The following is a 23,076-nucleotide window of genomic DNA, read 5'->3' on the forward strand; positions in this document are numbered from 1 at the left end:
AAGACGAATATATTGTTAAGATGTGCCTCGTGTAATAACAAACAGAAATATTAAGTATTCATGCATTGATTATTATACGTCAAATAAACCGAATCAAAACAAATATAGATAGAATGGTCGATCAATAAACAATATCAACTATTCTTCAAGTGAAATAACATCGGAATGATTACTATCAATGCCATTCATTCTAGACTATCATAATTTACAATGCACACCTATTTGATCGGGAGACAAGGTTGCAAGTCGGCTATTATCGAAGGTGTCCCCTGCGACATTGAGAAGTCTATTACAATCACGCGATTGCAGCTGGCGTAGAGGATTCTTGGAAGACCACATTTGTTGATCAATGCATTTGGTCAGGGTGAGAACGTTGGACGCTAACTGAGGACGCCCTTCGTGAAGGGCTATCTCAAATAAAGCTCGCATGATCCTGGCTGAGTTCTGAAGAAGAAATTTGTAATTGAGGTAGAATACTAGTAAATGAATCTTCCAAGCAGTTTTCTACTTCTTTTCTTCTATACTTCTCTACTATACTCCTGATACTACTACTACTACTACTACTACTACTACTACTACTGCTGCTGCTGCTGCTGCTGCTACTACTACTACTACTACTACTACTACTACTACTACTACTTCTTCTACTACTACTACTACTACTACTACTACTACTACTACTACTACTACTCCTACTACTACTTCTTCTTCTACTACTACTACTACTACTACTACTACTACTACTACTACTACTACTACTACTACTACTACTACTACTACTACTTCTTCTACTACTACTACTACTACTACTACTACTACTACTACTACTACTACCACTACTACTATTACTTCTACTACTACTACTACTACTACTACTACTACTACTACTACTACTACTACTACTACTACTACTACTACTACTACTACTACTACTACTACTACTACTACTACTACTATAGTGTGTTGCTAAACTTCGAGTCTCGAGTTTCGAGTTTCCAAAATTTAATTAGAATTGGTCATTAAAGACCCTCGCTTTTAATTGCTTTTAATTTAACCGCTATTATCCACAGATTAGCGAAATCATGCACGTCAAACAGTTTTACTCTGGTGCCGCTAAAATCTTCTAAGGACTTAAAAGGAAATGGAGTTGACACGTTGCAAGCTTGTAATTCCATTGAGGCAAAATATGCTTTATCTTTTTTCAGGTATTCGAAGCTACCTATATGCAGTAGAAAATGATTCAAATTCTCGATTTGATGATTATAAAAAGATATGCAGTTAAAGGCAAGAGAGTACACGTATGCCTCCCGCGATTAATAAAGAAATTATAGCTAAAACACTATGAAAAAAATCTAATTTAAAAAAAGGCTCTATAATGACATAAACAAATATCGTTAAAGATACTTTTCCACCATAAGTAGGAGCAATAAATTTGATTGATTTTTAAATAGAATGTCAAGGCCTATCTACAACTATTAACAAAATATTATGATTCGGATGAAAAAGGCGAGACTCGAATTTTTCAAAAATTCGAGTTAAAAGCGCTGCCCTTTAATACTAAAAGTAGGAGCAATAAATTTGATTGATTTGTAAATAGAATGTCAAGGCCTATCTACTACTATTAACAAAATATTATAATTCGGATGAGAAAGGCGAGACTAGAATTTTTCAAGAATTCGAATCTCGCCTTTCTCATCCGAATTTACAAATCAATCAAATTTATTGCTCCTACTATTAGTATTAAAGGACAGCGCTTTTAACTCGAATTTTTGTAAAAATTCGAGTCTCGCCTTTCTCATCCGAATTATAATATTTTGATAATAGTAGTAGACAGGCCTTGACATTCTATTTACAAATCAATCAAATTTATTGCTCGTACTATTAGTATTAAAGGACAGCGCTTTTAACTCGAATTTTTGAAAAATTCGAGTCTCGCCTTTCTCATCCGACTTATAATATTTTGTTAATAATAGTAGATAGGCCTTGACATTCTATTTACAAATTAATCAAATTTATTGCTCCTACTATTAGTATTAAATGACAGCGCTTTTAACTCGAATTTTTTCAAACATTCGAGTCTCGCCTTTTTCATTCGAATTATAATATTTTGTTAATAGTAGAAGATAGGTCTTGAAATTATTTTTACAAAGTCATCAAAAATGACTTTTCCTAGTAATGGTGGAAATGTGTATTTAACGATGTTTGTTTATGTCATTATAGAGCCTTTTTTAAATTAGATTTATTCATTGTGTTTTAGCTATAATTTCTATATTAATTGCGGGAGGCTACATAATTGTACTCTCTAGCCTTGAACTGCATATCTTTTTATAATTGTCCAATCGAAAATTTAAATCATTTTCTACTGCATAGGTAGCTTCGATTAACTGAAAAAAAGCATATTTTGCCTCAATGGAATAACAGCTTGCAACGTGTCAACTTCATTTTCCTTTTATGTCCTTAGGAGATTTTAGCGGCACCATAGTAAAACTGTTTGACGTGCATGATTTCGCTAATCTGTGGATAATAGCGGTTAAATTAAAAGCAATTAAAAGCGAGGGTATTTAATGACCAATTCTAATCAAATTTTGGAAACTTGAGACTCGAAACTCGATACTCGAAACTCGAGACTCGAAACTCGATACTCGAGACTCGAAGTTTAGCAACACACACTACTATACTACTATATACTACTACTACTACTAATACTACTACTACTTCTAAAACTACTACTACTTCCACTTCTACTACTTCTACTACTACTACTACTACTACTACTACTACTACTACTACTACTACTACTTCTACTTCTACTACTACTATTACTACTACTACTACTATTACTACTACTACTACTACTACTCCTACAACCACCACCACCAATATACTACTACTACTACCACTTCTACTACTACTACTACTACTACTTCTACTACTGCTGCTACTACTACTACTACTGCTACTACTACTATACTACTTCTACTACTACTACTTCTACTACTACATCTACTACTTCTACTACTACTTCTACTTCTACTACTATTACTACCGCTGCATGCTACTACTATTACTACTGCTGCTGTTACTACTACTACTACTGCTACTACTACTACTACTACTACTACTATACTACTTCTACTTCTTCTGTTGCTGCTGCTTGTATTTTCTTAATCAATGGTAGGTCATCTTACATGGTTTTATTGATTAGTCCAATGCTTAGGCTTACAATGTAAACATGGTAAAGCATTTATAGTAATCAAGTGATAAATATCCATTCCATATAGGATACCATACATTGTTAAGATCAAGTTTTTGATGGTTTCTCTGATTATATGAAATATATGATGAATTTATGATGAAGTCACCTATGAAACTGAATCCAAACCAAGCAATAGTACGTCATTGGACATACCATAGATAGATTCTGTCAATCTTGAGTCAGTTTCGCCTTTGAGTGTGTTATTATGTTTGTGTTTTTTTTATATTTATTGATATATATGTTATCTGGTGGCCCCTTTTATAAGCATTGCTTCGCCGGGGTCACCTTACCATCATTGTAATTTCCATTCATTGTTGTTAATTTGTTTGTATTGTTCTTGTATTTGATGGTTTAACAATAAATTGAATTGAATTGAAAAATTGAATTGAATTGAATTTGTGACTACGGCAATAGGCTTAGTTATAGATTCATTTCATCGTTCATAGCGAAATACAATCTGTTAATTTCATATCATTGAAACTGACCTTTGACATTTTATCATGCATTCCTATCGATTCGACTCGATTAATATCGCCGTAAACAAAACCGTACCTGTGCGACATAGTTTGTATCCGACACTAGAGAAGAGCAATTCAAGTTTCCTCCACTGATATAAGTCTGCAAAAGAACATTGACCTTGCCAGGCGAATCCTTGACCGAGCTCACGTGGACCTCACAGTCATATTTCCTATGTTGTTCAAGTTCACTCTCTTCTTCTTTCCGAACCTACTTATAAGAAATGAAAACAGCAATATGTTTCATGGTTTCCCACTTGATGAATGACAAATGCCCAATTTTTTTTTTTTTTGGGGGGGGTCAGTGCCCATTTTTGTTTCGTTAGCATGTTCGGACAATTTTTTGAAGTTTTTAAAATAGTGTTGACTTTGTCTGCAAAATGAACGAGAAATGATTTGCATTTGCTAGGGATGAGGCAAATAAAAAAAAACACATATATTTATCTTTAGTTACACTTTAATAGTTTACTCCACAACATACCTTTACTTGTTTGAACTCCGCGGCCTTCGCCACCAACTTGAGTATCTCTTCACGTGTTCGGCACAACTCCAAAGAGGCATTGAAAAGCATGATAGTGGCTTGCTTTATGTAGAAATGGCTTGCGATTCGCCCGATCTCTGTGTAGTCCAAAGTCCCACAGTCTTTGTCGTAAACTACCATCTTGGCACGGTGCAAAGCCTGTGCTGAGTCCTTTATGAGCTGTTCACGGTACCTCGTCATATCAGGGTCACGCAGCTTAAAAAAGAATAAAAATTGGAAAGAAAAGGAAAATTAAACGATGTAAACGATTGATGGGCCATTCCGTGTTAACAAGGCAATGAACTGAAAGAATAGTTTGACAAAATAATCAGGAAAGTGAGAAGGCTATGGAATATACACATTAAATTTTTTCTATTAGTAGGCCTATTAATATAACATGGTTCCTTAAAAACGGGGCCAAATACTAAATTACTATTTTAACATCTACTGTAGATAGATTTAATTTTATTTTTATTTTGCACTCTCCTCGAAAATCAAGCATATGTATACTAATACTTTTTAATATTCAAGTTATATTTATTTTCATAAATTAATAAAAAAAAATAATTTTACTAAAATTTATCCTGCTTAACTACCTTTACTACTTCCACTACTACTACTTCTTTTTTTCCCTTCTTCTATTTCATCTTCTAATAATGATGTTGTTGCACTATTTCTACAGCAACTACTACTACCACTACTATTCATACTACTACTTCTTCTACTACTATTCCTACTACTATTCCTACTACTACTACTACTACTGCTACTACTAATACTACTAGTACTACTACTACTACTACTACTACTATTACTATTACTGCTACTACTACTACTACTACTTCTACTACTACTACTTCTACTTATTTTACTACTGCTACTACTTCTACTTCTACTACTGCCGCTACTATTACTACAACTACTACTACCACAACTACTACTATTACTACTAGTACTTGTAATAATACTATTACTGTTACTTCCACTACTACTGTTACTAATACTTCTTTTACTATACTGTTTTTAACCTTACAACTTCTACTACCATTAGTATCCCGACGATATACTAGTACTAGTAGTTATCTACAATGTTGCCCAATACTACATGACTACTTTAAAACCTAATATGAATAGGCCTTATTCTATTTCCATTTTACTTACGAAATCAATTATTGCTATCATAATGAATACTGATATAATCCTATTGTTACTGCTAATATTTGTACATAGGGTACTCTTCTTTTCTACTATAGCATCTATTGTTTGCTGCTAATTCTTATACTTTTCATTTTAGCATTTATATCCAGTATGATATCACTGACCAGTGTATCATGGGTTCATAATAATATATGTGGGGAAAACGATAGTTACTAATCGTAAAAAACGTTAAATCATAAACACTTACCCTTGTGAAAAGATCATTAGTTGCCTGCTTTCTCACATGCATGTATGTGTAACTGAGCCATCGAACTGCTTCCTTCACGTTACTCACAGTGCCAAGAACAACCTATGGAATGTGAATATAATTCATGCTAAGTGAATACTAAAGGTTTGATACACCATGTCAATCAAGATGTAAGCAGGAGAATTGGGTCAAAGATAGACATCATATCTACCATGTGTTTTTTTTAGGATGAACAATGTAACCGTACTATGATACAGAGTCACTTGACCATAATCGATCTTTTTTCCCTTCTTGTTTTCTTCTCCCTTTTCTCTCTCCTTCTTTTATTAATTAAACAAGAGCTGAACTTTTATGTACACCTCATAGTGCCACTAACGATTGAAACCAAGGTGCCTTTTCTTTCTCAAAATTTGTATGCAATATTTCAGCATTATATTCCAAGATACTATCATATTTAATCATGAGCCTTCTGTTGATAATAGAAATAAAATGGAGAATGAATACAAGGAAAAACAAAAACTACTAGAAATGAGAATATTGTCAAAATAAATGGCTCGAAGGGGAATCATTCAATATCCTTATCTTCATTCTAACGATAAATTATACTTTCCCCGTGCTAACTTGTTTCCCCATCTTTCAAAAGTATCATGGTTCCACCCTAGACGGACTAGTTAAACATCTACTCTAGATTGAATCCACACAGATACAATCATTTGGACAAAAGTCTTAATCAATGCTGGATGTTTGGTTAATATTGTTTTAAGTTAGTTTGCAATGGTAATCCTGACAATCTTACTGATTACCAAAACAAGCAATTTAGGTAGTCTTTCGTCGCCTTAAGGACATTTTATTTGTAAATACCTCTGCATTGAGATTGTCCTCCAGACGCTTGATGAACTGACTCTCTATCGGTGTTTGTTCCATCATGAGCTTCAGATAGTGGACAAGTTTTTCACGAGTAGTGATGATGTACCCCTCTCCAAACGTATCGTATTGAGGGCGCCCTGCCCTGCCAAAGATCTGCAGGACATCAAGGATGCCGATATCCTGAAACTTAGACTTATCAGGGTTGTAGAATTGTGTGCCCTGGAAATGATTGAACATATTTTAATAGACTTACAGTAGGAATCACTTTGCTATGTGATGAGGATTCATTGCTCCTTAAACCAATAGGCCCATCGACCGATCTTACGAAACTAAATTGGATATCATTCCTGACAAAGGATCAGAGCTGAATGGGCAAAATTAGGGATTTAATGGAAGATGTTGATTACATATGACTGGTGGCCTTCCACTAGGAATTAAATCGTCACCGATGATAATATTTGGCAATTCACTTACTACAAGAAAGGGTTACCAGTCGTTTGTCAATATAATGATGCGTAACTAATGAACAGGTTCATGGATCGACCCCTGGCCTATTTAGTTTTCTCTGAAGACAGACAAATGAAGGTCTTCCTGCTCTTAATACTGACACCCTCACTTGCCACGGATCTGCCGCTGCGCATACCTTGATAATGACTGCATGGGCTGGAAGGTTGACTCCCCATGCAAGGGTAGATGTACAGCAGAGAACCTTGATAAGCCCTGCAGCAAAGTAGCGTTCAACCAAGTTCCTGTCCTGCCTAAGCATGCCGGCATGGTGGATGGAAAACCCCGAATCGAACAGATCATTCAACTGCCTGTTACGGGATTTCTGCACCTAAAATTAAAATCAAACAATTCTTATTTCGATTATGAGGGGCTTATATCTTTATGTTACTATACCGTGGTGCTAAAAAGTTAGTGAATCCCACCGGAAAACGAACACAATTATCTAAAAGTATTCAAGTTCTGCCATCTTTTAATATTTAATTGTGAAGTCAGGTGATATTAGATTCAATAAAGCTTGTTTCTCAGGGGTCGCCATTCAACACTCGACAAAAAGGAGTGCATTTTCTGGTTGGGTTCACTAACTTTTTAGCACCACTGTATATGCTAATCAATACTGCAATGGTTTTTAAAGTAGCAATCCTACTCGAGGCCATGATTACCAAAGCACAAACTCGATAACATGATTACCAAAGCACAAACTCGATAACAACCAAATAAAGGCATAGACGATAAAACAGAAGAGGGATAGGGGTGGGGTTGTTGTTGATATACAAACGCACAATAACTTTGTTTGCTTAGTTTTGGCGCCACTGGAGATGGTTAGGGTCAAGATACAGTTGGTCACACTCAGACCGAATTCATTTATGTCATATCTTTGTGATTTTCACGAATCCGTATATATATTACATGTACCTCTTCGCGAGCAGCATTAAACTCCTCGTTCTCTTCAGCTTTGAACATTTCGGTGTCATTGTGGAGTCTTGCTCTATCCAGCAGGTCATTGGCGGATTTCACCGTAGCGTTCCTAGCAAACACGAACACCATAACCTGTAGACCAATAAGAGTTGAAGAAATGTATCAGGGTTGTTTCATAAACATGATAAAGCTATTCGCAAGTTACACAATCATGACGTAAACGACTAAAACATGTTATTTTGTTAAAGATTTCCTCTGGTATTTCAACAGCGATGTCTCTGTCTTATGGGTTATGCCGTTCTGATATTCGTAAAGAGAGGCCCTGGTAAACCGTAACCCCCTATTCATAGAGCAACTCGCAGGGGATTTGTTGACAAAGTTGCTTCCAGCCAATCACATGGGAGCTTGCAACTGCTTCATAAAACATTCTCCGGATGTCAAGTTAAGTATATGGTGGCAGCGGTGGGATATTATTACAAGGTGTTCTTAATGACATATATACCACATCCGGGGCCGTGATGTATAGGGTGGGTGTGGGTGAGAGAGTAGGAATATGTCGCAGTGGTAGGTGTTTGGAATGTTGTGTACAAATGCAGTGCAGGTTACTTACCTTGTTATTTTACTTGAATATCTATGTGAAGAATCATTTAAAACAAGAGCTTAACTTTTCAGCGATCACTGTTGGTTATTTGCTAATAATTTTTCATGGCTTGTAGATAAGATCTAATATGAATAGTGTAAACGTGTTATGAAAATGCATAGTGTACATCTATAAGATGAGAGGTATTTGTTTCAAATACATGATCAGACTCTCATCATATTGAATGATATTCCACATTCATATTTCAGTTTTACCTGATGACCCTTATCAACAAGGTCACGAACTTTCTCATAGCAGACGCCGTCCATTCTTGTGCGTTGTTCGGTAAACCCGCCGAGGGCAGGTTTCGCCACACCTATGTACGTCTGTTGAAGGGGCACTGGTCTGAATCGGCCATCAAAGTAGAACAATCCGCTCTTGAGATTGACGTGGAGAAACTTAGCAACGTCTTTGTAGTTGGGTAAGGTTGCAGACAGCCCAACTATCCGGATGTTGCTCTGGTAGGATTCCACCTGGAAACATACATCAGTACATTGAATCTTTTAATGTTTTATTAACCATCATCATGGTTTAACTAGGGGCGGGGATATGGTATTCACCTCTTGGGATCCTGGTCATCAACCTTAATTAAATCAATAATAAAAAAAGTCATTAAAATTACAAAGATGTTACCACCACCTAGAACAATTTATCAATCTACTACAACTGAAACAGAGTCGGAAGATCTAACTATCAAAATATGGCTTCTAGCAGGTTCATTGATTGGAAATAGATATTGTGGACGTATGCATATGTAGGTAATATTTCATTCGATTAGTTTTTTGTTTGTCAAAGTGTTGTTAAATAAATCTTGGAATGCGTGCCAAGAAGAAACTTAATTGTCGTATGTTTTATCCGACGGTTACCAGACAAACAGTCAGACACCTTTGCTTCTAAGCTAATCAAAATGAAGTAAAGTTGTCAGATCCGACAAATATTGATGAAATTCTCTCCAGGATCCCCCTGCATGCTCTCAAACGCCAGGAGGTAATTAGAAATGACAAGTGAATGACACCCACAATGACAATTGTGGGTGCGTCATGGTCTAGTTGTTCTGACTCTCGCCTTTGAAACAGAGGGTCGTTGGTTCGAATCCCAGCCATGGCATGTTTTCCTTCAGCGAGAAAAATATCCACACTGTGCTGCACTCAACCCAGGTGAGGTAAATGGGTACTCGGCAGGAGTAATTCCTTGCATGCACTGAGCTCGAGCTAAAGCCGGGGAAATAATAGTAGCGCTTTGTATCATCAGGCAAAAAGCGCTTTATAAATCCAGCTATATAGTCAGGATAGTATTATTATTATTAAGGGAAGCCGGCATACCTCTTTAAAAAAAATGTCCGGACAGGTTGCGAAAAGAATGCCGATTACTAATATCGCAATTGTCTCTTGGCCCTAGAGGACGCCTTGGGAATGTGTCACCAACATGTGTCATCCTCTAACTCGTCATCTATAGATCTGACTATTTCCCTTTGTTGTGATCGGCTTAGAGGCAGTAGTGTTTAATATTGTACGGTAACTTTAGAATGAAAAAGATTTTGCCAGATAAACCATCCAACAATTTCTTTACTTAAATACTGTCCAGGCCTTGAGTGTTTGCGCCGTTTCATTTAATGGTGACAACATCGACATACTTTCCCTGTATTGCAAAAAATGCTTTAAGCCCTTGGTGCCCAGTCATTACCTGCCGAAGTGTTCTTGCGACGAGACTTTCGATGACGGCACCGCGATCCTCATGGAGGAGGTGGACCTCATCGATGATGAGGAGTTTAACGAGCTGGGTCAGGGCCACATCCCCGACGCTCTTTCTGGTCACCACATCCCACTTCTCGGGGGTCGTCACCAACATCTAAAGACAATCAGATACAGGCATATATGGTAGTTATAAGTACCATCTACATTATCTTCAACTGCTGGAAGTCTCTGAAATGATCAGGATAGTTGCAGGGCTATATATAGCTATTGTCTGGCAATTTCCCCAAAGAACGAAGAGATGACAATTTCTATGCTATAATTACAATACAAACCAAATGTACATTTTGACCCAAAGAAGGTCCAGTAAGCCCAAAGTTGCATTTATCCCTCAGTAATATATGTAATCTATAGTGGCTACTAACAGACATGACTGAGGAACTTGACACGAATATTGGTTTATAAAGTCAATGCTCAGGACGCCCGTTTCGCAGACTGTTAGTAAAAATTACGATGAATTTTCACTTGTCCAATCAATTTAACAATATTTATTTGCCACACTTACATGGGTATCCATCATTTCCTTCTTGGTGAGCTGCATATCCCCTGTAAGTTCCCGTACTGAGATACCTAGGGGTTTAAGGCGAGATCCAAAGGTGAGCGTCATTTCCGCGGCAAGGGCCTTCATGGGAGCTACGTAGACGACCTTTATGAGAAAAATTGCAACAATTTATTATATTTTCAGGGGTACGTTCCCGTTCTAAAGTTTGATGTTGGTTGGCTTGTATTTCTCTCAATCAGCAACCATGATACAATTGTAACTTAAAAATTGAAATTGTGTTTTTGAATAAAATGTCACGGAACGTGAAGACAGTGCACTGCTAGCAAACCAAGGTGATTATTTTTACATGTTTGTGTCTCAATAATGGGCTTCATGGTAGTGAGTGAAAATGATCTCTGACACATGGAGAAATCATACATCACGAATATTTCATGGATTATGTTTAAAATCATTGAAAGGGCTGACATTTTGCACTTCGCTAATCATACAAAAAATTTCAGATGCTCAAAAACATTTGCCAGTACAAGCTAAAAAAACAAATATTTTCTGCTGTTTGGTATTGAAAGATCTAGGTCTATCCAGGTTTTACAGATCGTTTGGCCTACAAACTCTGGCTGTCATTCCACTGGATGATAAGGAATTATCAATGATCTCTCACCTTAAATTCATTGTGCTTGACGGCACCTCGTGCATCCAGATGCTTCCGAGCTTCATGGAGGATAGTCAACATGGCAATGTTCGTTTTTCCAGCACCCGTAGGGGCACATATGAGAAGGTTCTCACTCTTGTTGTATGCCGTGTCAAAGACCACCGATTGAATTCGATTCAGAGTCTTCATTCCTTTGAAAGCTAGTTGCCCAACCTTGGAGCAAAATAATAATAATAAAAAAACAGCGGAGAATGAATTTAATTTACTTTGAAATGTATCATTAAGGATCATGCTCCGTTAGGATGAATGACCACTATAATTGTTGATGACACTCTTGATGGCTTTAGAAACTGATTCATTACAGCGTACAACAGTAAGAAAAGCCATTCCGAAGACAACTCTTTTCTTATCTGCCACCAAATTTACAAATCTGAAAATGGATGACTTTCTAGTAGTAGCTCTGCTGGAATCGAAATCTTTTTATTGAATTCGGCGACCTGGGATCCGTTGCAAAAAGAGTTGCAATCAAATGCAACTCTAAAAATCATACGCAACTTTATTTTCAGCCAATCAGCAGCGAGCATTTTGGACTTACAATTGATTTTTTGACTTGCATTTAAACACAACTCTTTCTGCAACGAACCCCTGAGTTTAATTTCGTTAGAGGATAATTTAATATGAACCAAAAAGGACATACAAAATAAACCTTTTTGAAGGCAACGAGTTCATACTCTTTACATACTAGTAAACCCGATGAGACTCACCTGGTCAAGGCTGGATATTTTCACTGGTTTATCATCACACAAAGGAGCATTGTCACTTGGAGGAATGGTGACTTCTTCGGACTGTGTTTTATTTACGTGTGTGCTGCCTCTTGGTAATTTCACCTAGAGATAGCAGAAGATCATTACAACAAAAAAAGTTACATGATGATGTTCATGATGATGACAACGATGTCGAAGAGTGATATGATGATGATGATCATCATCATCATCATCCATCATCATCACCCTCACCGTCATCACCATCAGTACATAGCAGCATCACCACCAACACAACCACCACCACCACACTTTATTATTATTATTTTATCACTTCCTTGGGTTCATGTTCAACTATGGTAAATGTACAATCATAAATAGTAATATATAGTGCGCCATTGAATACATGGAATAGGCAACTAGATGACCGGCCTGATAAATATCCATTACCAAGGATCCTGCCACAAGTTTAGTGATAAAGGAAGCATCGGCGAATTCATCATAGACATAGTCATCTGAGCCGTCATCGGGCAAGGCGTCCCACAAGTCATCCAGTTGCAAAGCCTCGCTGAAAATATGATAATGATGGTCTTTTTAATATTGAAACATAAACTTATCAAAATTGATAGAAAAAGTCAATTTTTTAAAAGAAACATCTCATTTTTACCGGAGACTAGTAAAAATTGATCAACTATTTGGCGTACAAATTTTTAACGACCAAGTATAAAAAAGAGGAAGAATGAACGATAGACAGAAAAGTTGACATATATTTTTCTCTGAATATTTTGTCAAAATCTATCCCAAATTTTTATTTTTTGTACTATAAATATCGAAAATTTTGCTCGTGAGTTTCGCATGCTCGTAACTTAAAAAAAATAATTGCCCGATGCGCCATATTTGGCCCCTCAAACTTGTTTGCCCATCACGCCACTGGACTAATCAATATTACCATTTCGCCTAAAATTAACCCGTCGAAATTTCACCTGTTTTAATTGTTTTCACTTTGTCTTTGCCATCAGTTTTGTCTCACTTTGTGTACTATAAGTTTCCATCAAAACAACCGCATTTGATTTGGTCTATGATCAGTTTTGTTTAATAGCGGATATATTAATCGTGCTACTATTTTATGAAAACAAAATAATGTCATACAAAATGTGAAAAGCAAAACTGTCATTGGGCAAAATGAAAATAGTTTGATTGATAAATAGTCTGCATGTACTTCAAGTGGAAATAGATTAAGTGGCAGCAACAGCTTCATCGACCTACTCCACAATTTGCAGACACTGGAGATCGAATTCCAATTCTTTGTAATCATCATCGCCATCGCCCTCGTACATCTCTTCCATGAGGGCTTCATATAGCGCGTCGTCTTCTCCAAGGCAGTCATTATCCTCCACGCCACATTCGCCCGCACCTTCGTCGTCATCACATGTTGCGCTCTGATGGCCAAATTGATAACCATCAAAGGGAACAATTTGTGTTGCCTTCAAAGCATCGTAATCGTCATCATCGTCGTGGTCGTTAGAATAAGCAACATTCTATAGAAGACACAAATAATCAAACTTATAATCACATAGAGGCACTAACTGTTACGTTTCGTTGCATGTAGGCCAAGGGCGACCTGATAGCCAGTAGGCCAAGGACCCGATGCCTATGGAAAAAATCGTAAGGGGATAATTTTATAAAAATGAATAAAAGAGGTAAAGGTCAACAAAGTTTTCGATACGAACAATTGACAAGATTTCTGATAACCCCCATCCCACAAAAATATAAATAGTTCATCGAAATTCCATCGGTGGGGGGGGGGGGGTTCAATGCCTTTCCCTTCTCCCTTTCGGTGCTCAAGGGTTTGCGACTATCAAGAGTCCTGAATCAAACTGTCGCATGTCAGTAATTTTCTGTTTAGTCTTTGGCAGTTCGGATTGGGGGAGGGGCGGTACCCAAAGGTATTCATATGATCATGATGATATGTGATTGTATACAATGATGAATTATTCTGGTTTCAGAAGTGTTGAATAACTTAACTGAGAATATGTATCATATGTATAACGAATGAGTAATGAAATAATACATCTTAAAATCGTTAATGGAATGAAAAAAATCATGAAGACAAAGCTTTCATAATCCTGAAAGAGTATCTTCTATCAAATAATACTAGTTTTTTAATGTGGTAAAATGTTCGTTCTTGGATAATCAGGAGGTAGATGTGAGGCGATTTTTGTCAAAGTAAACCAGGTATAATAGCTGCGGCAATGAATGAATCCAGTTGTGCATTACTGTCGTGTTGAAGAAAATTTGGAGAAAGTTATTAAGTTTAAAATCACAGGGTATTTAATAATCAATTATCAGCTACAGTTTACAATTCGAAGTACATGAAGACATCAACAAAGATTTAGATAAAACAGGAGACGATGAATATAACTATTTCGAAGTATAAGATTAAATTCTGAAGTTAAAATGATATTGGATGGACGTCTAAGTCTTGAAGTCAGTCAGTCTATATGGATGAGTGTGAGTCTAGTATTCTTCTGTATCTCTCTCTAAGAATCAAGAAGTCTTATTTATATCATTAGTTTTGGGGGTGTAACAATTTAAGGTGGGAGTGATCTCAACTTGATCTGATTGGTCTACAGGTAACTGTCTATCAAACTTTCTCTGTGTGGTGATGCTCTATGCAAGTGATTGAGGCTGGAAGTGTGAGTCATACTTCTTAGAACTTTTGTTCCTTGAAGTTAGCTGACGTCACTGAGGGTTGGTATTTTTATGGTCAAGGTTTAGGAGTTAAATGGTATTGGGGGCTTGGAGATTCTTAGATGACATTGGGGGAAGTGAAGGTGAATGATTGAAATGATAACAAGGAAGTTAAATACATACTACATAACATTACTTCATAATATCCTACATCATTATGTTGCAGTAAACTTCATTACAAATATCTTTTCATTTAATTTTATGTGAGAATTGATAATAAAAGTCATTTTTTAATCATTTTATATTTTGAACGGTATTTTGCAGAGAGTTTTATTAAAAACTAAGTCCAGTAGCTCAAGGCAATTTACTGCATATTAATATCCAAAGTTCAAATTTCGTTTGAATATCAAGGAAATATATTTCATATGATATTTGCTTATGTAAAGAGGGACTCTACCCCGACCCCCCCCCTCGTTAGATTTGGATAAAAGAATAAAGAGAGAATAACAATCCTCGGTTAGTTTGAAATACCAATATCGTTGACTGTCCCGATGGTTTTAGAAACTGTTTAGTTACAGCTTACACCCGCAAGAGCCATTCCAGAGAAGTCATTTCTTACACATTTTAAGTAGATGACTTTCTAGAAGCGGCTTTATCCTGGAATCGAATTCAACACTTTATCAAATTCGGCGATCTGAGTTTAATTCTATTCTTAAGAGAAAGCTTTAATAAGAATCAAAGAACAAACACAAAATTAACATTTCGAAGGCGAAGAGTTCAAACTGCATCTCATTTTACTCTTGGAAAGCCTATGAGACTCACCTGGTCAATGCTGGATATCTCCACTGGTTTATCATCACACAAAGAAGCATTGTCACTTGGAGGAATGGTGACTTCTTCGGACTGTGTTTTATTTACGTGTGTGCTGCCTCTTGGTAATTTCACCTAGAGATAGCAGAAGATCATGACAACAAAAAATAGTTACATGATGATGTTCATGATGACAACGATGTCGAAAAATTATATTATATATAGCAAAACAAAATATTGAATAATAATCATACAATATCTATCATCATCACCATCATCTTCATCATCATCACAATCATCATCATCATCAATAATCATCATCACCCTCACCGTCATCACCATCAGTAGCAGCAGCAACACCACCACCACCACCACCATAATTATTATCATTATTATTATCTTATCACTTCCTGAGGTTCATGTTATTAATCTATGGTAAATCTACAATCATAAATAGTAATATATAGTGCGCCATTGAATACATGGAATAGGCAACTAGATGACTCGCCATCTCATTAAAAAATGATATATATTATTATTATTAATTACCAAGGATCCTGCCACAACATTAGTGGTAAAGGAACCATCGGCGAATTCATCATAGACATAGTCATCTAAGCCGTCATCGGGCAAGGCGTCCCCAAAGTCATCATGGTGCAAAGCATCGCTGTAATATGATAATCTTTTCAATACTACATAATCACTAATCAAAATTATTGAAACAAGTCAATTTTTTCACGAAACATCTCATTTTTACCGGAGACTGGTCAAAATTGATCAACTAATCCAGTGGCGTACAATTTTTTAATAACCAAGGAAAAAAAAGAGGAAAGGAATAAAAACGAAAGAGAGAAGGGTGATATACAGTGCGTATCAAAAAAATCCTGTAAAATTATACATTTGTAATATCCTGAAAATTTTTCCTCAATTTAACATTGGTACAGATCCATTTAAGCAAATGACGATATAACTGTCGAAAAATATTTCCGCTTGAGTGACCACCACTTACTTTTGATAAGTTAGTGAAAAATGATTTGCGCAGAACTTTGAAATAGTTATGCGAATAAAAGTAGACCTTAATCATAAAGAACACGTTGAATTTAGCTAGTAAAATTGATTTGAAATTATCTTTTACCCTTTTAACCCTTTTCCTTGCCCAAAACACTTCAAAGAGTGCATTGCGCCCCATCCACCCCCACACACCAAGGCCATCGTGATGGTATTTGCTTAACACTTACATACATGAAATGGCTTAGGCTTGATTTTCATTTTGTTAATCATTGTCAGGCTTGGAAAAGGTGTGGAGAAACAAGTATTACATAAAAAATGAAATGTAAACCCACTTTAAATGATAAAAACTTAGTAGAAAAATGCTGGAGATGTATGATATAAATTTTTGTTCAGATTTATTTATGTCCTCAGATCCAGCTGGCACATAAAGGGTAAAGGTTGTGCTTACTAAGTGTTGAAATTTCAATTTGGGTGGCAAAATTGTTAAAAAATGCTTGAATGTATCTGTTTTATTTCAATCGACTAAAAGTGCAAGGGAAATGTATGAGAAATGTTTCGCAGGGTAAATTTGATTTCGCTCTTTCCCCTTGACACTGCGTGAAAACTAGCATTTCTGCGCAAACAGATTACTGCGAACTTTACAAAAATGGACAGTGCTTACTCAAGTGTAACATTCTGTCAAAACTTTTACTTTCATTGGGTGAATGAGACCCAAACCTAAGATTATATGCGAAAAAATTACCCAGGTGTGGTATATATTTTAATTCCCAGGGCTTTTTCAAAGTGTAAACTTTTTTTATACGCACTGTATATTATTCACTGAATATTATGTCAAAATCTATCACAAAATTGGATTTTGTAATAAAAATATCGAAATTTCCCTCGCGCGCTTCGGATGCTCTTAAATTGTTTGAAACCATTTCTCCTAAAATCAACTCGTCGAAATTCTACCTGTTTTAATTTAGTTTTCACTTTGTCTTTGCCATCATTTTTGTCTCACTTTGTGTACTTTAACTTTCCATCAAAACAACCTCTTTTGATTTGGTCTATCATTAGTTTTGTTTAATAGCGGATATATAGTTTAATAGTGGATGTATTATCATCCCAGTATAGCTTCTGTATGAGCTGCCAAAGGGATTACTACATCAAGGATCAAGTATGAATCGTGCTACTATTTCATGAAAACAAAATTATATTATGCGAAATGTGAAAAGCAAAACTGTCATTAGGCAAAATGAAAATAGTTTGATTGACAAATAGTCTACATGTATGCCAAGTAGAAATAGATAAAGTGGCAGCAACAGCTTCATCAACCTACTCCCCAATTTGCAGACACTGGAGATCATCATCGCCATCGCCCTCGTACATCTCTTCCATGAGGGCTCCACATAGCGCATCATCATTTCCAAGGTTGTCATTGGCCTGCACGCCACCTTCGTCGTCATCATATCTTACACTCTGATGGCCAAATTGATTACCATCAAAGGGAACAAATTGTGTTGCCTTCAAAGCATCGTAATCGTCGTCGTCATCGTCGTAGTCGTAAGAATAAGCACCATCCTATAGAACACACAAATAATCAAACTTATAATCACATAGAGGCACTAACTGTTACATTTCGTTGCATGTAGCCAGTAGTCCAAAGACCTGATGCCTATGGAAAAAACATCGTAAGGGGCCAATTTTATAAAAATGAATAAAAGAGGTAAAGGTCAACAAAGTTTTCGATACGAACAATTGACAAGATTTCTGATAACCCCCTTCCCACAAAAATATAAATAGCCCATCGAAATTCCATGGGGCATAATGCCCTTTCCTTGTCCCTTTCGGTGCTCAAGGGTTTGCGACTATCAAGAGTCCTGAATCAAACTGTCGCATGTCAGTAATTTTCTGTTTAGTCTTTGGCAGTTCGGATTGGGGTAGGGGCGGTACCCAAAGGTATTCATATGATCATGATGATATGTGATTGAAGACAATGATAAATTACTTTCAGGAGTGTTAAATAAATTAACCGAGAATATGTATCATATGTATAACGAATGAGTAATGAAATAATACATCTTAAAATCGTGAATGGAATGAAAAAAAGTCATGAATACAAAGCTTTCATAATCCTGAAAGAGTATCTTCTATCAAATAATACGAAATTTTTTAATGTGGTAAATGTTCGATCTTGGATAATTAGGAGGTAGTTGTGAGGCGATTTTTGCCAAAGTAAGCCAGGTATAATAGCTGCATGCGGCAATGAATGAATCCAGTTGTGCATTACGTCATAATATCCAATATAATCATGTTGCAGTAAACTTCATTACAAAATATCTTTTCAATTAATTTAATGTGAGATTGATGATAAAAGTATTTTTCCTTAATCATTTTATTTTTTGAACGTTATTATTGGATGAATGGTGTGGTGAGAGTGAGAGGCCCCTCCAATGTGCCTAATATCCCTCGCTAGTACATGGTGTCCAGCACGGTCTGGAGGCCCTGCCTGTTGCTGCTGAACACGTACTTGACCTTAACTCTCCAGACACATGCACAACTCTTAAATGATTATGACCTTGACTCTTGGTCATCGGGGGTATATATTTGGGGGTATTGCGGGCGCGCCGTGCGTAATGTTTACTCATGCACGGAGGTGAGTGTAGGGCTATTAGTACAGTCATTTTAACTTTTCACTTGATTTGATTTATTTATTTCCGTTTCACAATAATATAATGAACATAACAATAATATAATAAACATAACAAAACAAGGTCGAAAATACTACGAAATATAATATGTATATATAAATAATCATAAATTTAAAGAACACAATTGAGTAAATAAATTTATCTGAAATCACATTTGTATTTGAAAGGAAAACGGAGGGACTTGCCGAAAAAAGCAAAGCTTGTACAGGAGGCAAGCCCCTAACTTAGTTTCAATATAAAACTACAACAAATAAATATTGGGTCGTAATAATAAATTTGTTTAAAAATAAATACAATTTTTGTGCACTTGAAAAAACGTAACTGATGGGTCATGTAAAGAAATATTTACGTTATACAATATTTTAAGAGAGGGGGAGGTAAGGGGGGGGGGGACAGAAGGGACAGAGCAGTGCAGTACACTAAGTAGAAAGAAAGATGGCAGGCAGCAGGAGCAGGTACTTGGCTAATTGCAGTTTTAAGAAGAAAAAAGAATGTAAAACAAATAATATTCATGACTATATGTATATAATATAAACACATATACATAAAAGTTGAGTATAATTAAATTAGTTATTTTAGTTATTCAGCTTGACCTGTTTGCGACGAATATTTCAGAATTAACATTTTTTTCAGTTTGCGTTTAAAAATATTTACATTAGGGGATTCTTTGAAATCTTGAGGCAGAGAGTTCCAGTAGGCAGGCCCGGAGAAGACAAACGAGTTTTTTGCAAATAAAGTTCTTGTTAAAGGAAGATGATAACATTGACGTTGCCTTGTTGGGTAGCTGTGTACGGAAGCATTTTTACGGAACATATTAAAGAAAATGGCGGGGAGATCGTCCCTGCTTAATTTAAACATAAATTGACTAAGTTCGAAAAGATATATGTCATTTACTTTAAGAATGTTATTTTCAAAAAATAAGATATCAGTATGTGATCTAAAGTGTGTTTGAAAAATTATTCTTAGAGCTTTTTTTCTGGAGAAGTAATATTCTATTTATTTGTGTTTGTATTGCACATCCCGACGCAATAATTCCATAATTAATATATGGTAGAATATGTGTAGTGTGTAATATAATGTTAACAAAGTGCGGGAAGGGAGAAAATGTTTAAGTTTATTAATAATTCCAATGTTTCTAGAAATTGTTTTACATATACTATCGATATGAGGCTTCCAGGATAATTTGTCGTCAATAAGGACACCCAAGAATCTAGTAGTGGAAACATTATTAAGAACAAATTATCAAAGAAAATCCTGTCACTTAGAGTATTGACTTTATTACTGAAAAGCATGTAGTTTGTCTTCTGGTGATTAAGTGAAAGTTTGTTGGCCTTGATCCAATCTGTAACATTTTTTAGCTCAAAGTTTAAGGTTCTAACGAGTTGGTTAATATCATCATGGGAAAAGAAAATATTGGAATCGTCAGCAAAAAGTATAAATGAAAGTAAATTTGATGTATTTTTAATATCATTGATGTAAGTAATAAAAAGAAGTGGGCCTAGTAGGCTACCCTGGGGGACACCGCAAGTAATTGGAAGAGTAGTCGAATTGCAATTATTTACTGATACAAATTGGGTCCTATCAGTGAGGTAACTCCTGAACCACTCCAAGGCCTTCCCTCTAACTCCATAATGACACAGTTTATGAAGGAGAATTTCATGATTTATAGTGTCGAAGGCCTTGGAGAAGTCCAGGAAGATACCGACAGTATGACGGCTTATGTCGAAAGGGTGGGTGCTGTCGCGTTAGGGTGCGTCAACGCGAACGCGAAGATTCGTCCAAAGCCCCCCCCCCCCCGGTTTGGCCGAAAGGGTGCGTTGGGAGCGCCACGTCGCGTCGCGTTCACTGGAACGCGCCCTTTCGTCCAAAGCCCCCCCCCCGGTTTGGACGAAAGGGTGTGTTTAATAATAATGAATAAATAAATACAAATATTTATAAGAAAGCTGAATATAAGGTATTTTGTCAAACATTGCCAATTTGCACGTAAAATAGTGGATTTTCAATCATTTAAAGCATTGACAATTTGAGGAAAAGAAAGAAAAGTTCAACTAAGAATAATAATGATAATAATAATAATGATAATAATAATAATAATAATGATAATAATAATAATAATAATTATAATAATAATAATGATAATAAAATCAGATACCCACCCTTGCAATAAGCCACTTGGCGCCAATTTTTCACTCCAAATTCATTTCCATAAATTCACTCTTTGGGGTGAAAATTATTATTATTATCATTATTATAATTATTATTATTGTTATTATTTTTATTATTATAAGTATTATTATTATTATACAAACAACACGCACATATTATTATTATTATTATTATACACACAACACGCACACATACACAACAGATACATCTCACAAAATATACTGAGGCAGGGTCTCAAGTGTAAAATATAGTAAGGTAGGGTCTGAAGAGTTAAACGTTGTGAATGCTGACCCGACATCAATTTTGGCCTTGCCCTTCCAGGACACATCTGCCGTAAGTTTTATAATTTGGGGGACACCGAATATCTCCAGGTATACGAATGTTTTCCTTTGTAATAAATACACACCTGCAAAGTATAAAATTGAAGGTAAGTTACTTTTTTTTATTTGAAAGAACCTTGAAATCAGTCATAATTTGTACATGTATCAATATTACACCATAAAATATTTCCACCGAAAAATCCTCATGCAGCATGCCGTCATTGTTTTTTTTTTACCTTAAAAAGAATGTTTGTGCCATATGATGATTTATGTTCCTATGCAAATTTCATATATCACTCGTCTTTTTTGTTTGTTCAGCTTTCTTATAAATATTTGTATTTATTTATTCATTATTATTAAACACACGCACCCTTTCGGCCAAACCGGGGGGGGGGGGGCTTTGGACGAATCTTCGCGTTCGCGTTGACGCACCCTAACGCGACAGCACCCACCCTTTCGAAATTAGCCCAGTATGACAACTATTATCGATGGAAGTGGTGACTTTATTTATAAATGACAAAATTGCATGGGAAGTACTGTGATTTTTACGAAATCCAAATTGGAAGTTTGAAAAAATGTTATGTAATTTGAAGAAATCACTAGTTCTGGTATGGACCAGTTTTTCTAGAATTTTAGATAGTGAAGTTAGTAAGGATATTGGACGATAGTTAGAAACGAGTTGGCTATCACCTTTTTTGAACAGTGGGATGACTTTGGAGATTTTCATTTTATTGGGGACCCGTCCAGTGGTAAGAGAAGAAAGTTTGGTATACCGTCATACCCCGGGCTTTGCTTATTCTGTAGATTGCTAACAATGTTTATGATTTCCATAGAATTAGTAGGGCTAAAAAACATAGAATTGGGGGTAGGGTCGTCAAGGAAATCAGAAAAGGATTTGTTAGTTCGAGGTATATTTTTAGCCAAGTTGTTGCCGACATTTGAAAAATATGAATTAAACTCTCCTGTGATTTTATTAGCGTCGTCTGTAATAGTATTATTTGACTTTATTTTTGTGATTGTTGAGCTCTTTTTCTTTTTGTTCAGTACATTATTAATAATCTTCCAAGTATTTTTCATATCATTTTTGTAAATGTTCAATT

At 35.9% G+C, this 23,076-nt stretch overlaps 1 protein-coding gene across 1 annotated transcript in view; it reads right to left on the bottom strand.

Annotated features, from left to right (window-relative positions):
• The window catches only part of LOC121412886 (activating signal cointegrator 1 complex subunit 3-like), a 35,964-nt gene extending 23,821 nt beyond the window's left edge, over window positions 1–12,143 (bottom strand). The window contains exons 1-12 of the mRNA XM_041605648.1: window positions 12,123–12,143; window positions 11,537–11,740; window positions 10,882–11,022; window positions 10,309–10,473; window positions 8,841–9,098; window positions 7,983–8,117; window positions 7,207–7,398; window positions 6,558–6,782; window positions 5,697–5,798; window positions 4,232–4,507; window positions 3,809–3,982; window positions 210–444 (exon numbers count right to left, since the gene is read on the bottom strand). Of these exons, the coding sequence (XP_041461582.1) occupies window positions 210–444; window positions 3,809–3,982; window positions 4,232–4,507; window positions 5,697–5,798; window positions 6,558–6,782; window positions 7,207–7,398; window positions 7,983–8,117; window positions 8,841–9,098; window positions 10,309–10,473; window positions 10,882–11,022; window positions 11,537–11,740; window positions 12,123–12,143 (2,128 nt within the window). The remainder of the gene's footprint in view (window positions 1–209; window positions 445–3,808; window positions 3,983–4,231; window positions 4,508–5,696; window positions 5,799–6,557; window positions 6,783–7,206; window positions 7,399–7,982; window positions 8,118–8,840; window positions 9,099–10,308; window positions 10,474–10,881; window positions 11,023–11,536; window positions 11,741–12,122) is intronic.
• Between the last annotated feature and the right edge of the window lie 10,933 nt (window positions 12,144–23,076).

This window comes from Lytechinus variegatus, chromosome 4, assembly GCF_018143015.1.
Source record: "Lytechinus variegatus isolate NC3 chromosome 4, Lvar_3.0, whole genome shotgun sequence".
NCBI lineage: Eukaryota > Metazoa > Echinodermata > Echinoidea > Temnopleuroida > Toxopneustidae > Lytechinus > Lytechinus variegatus.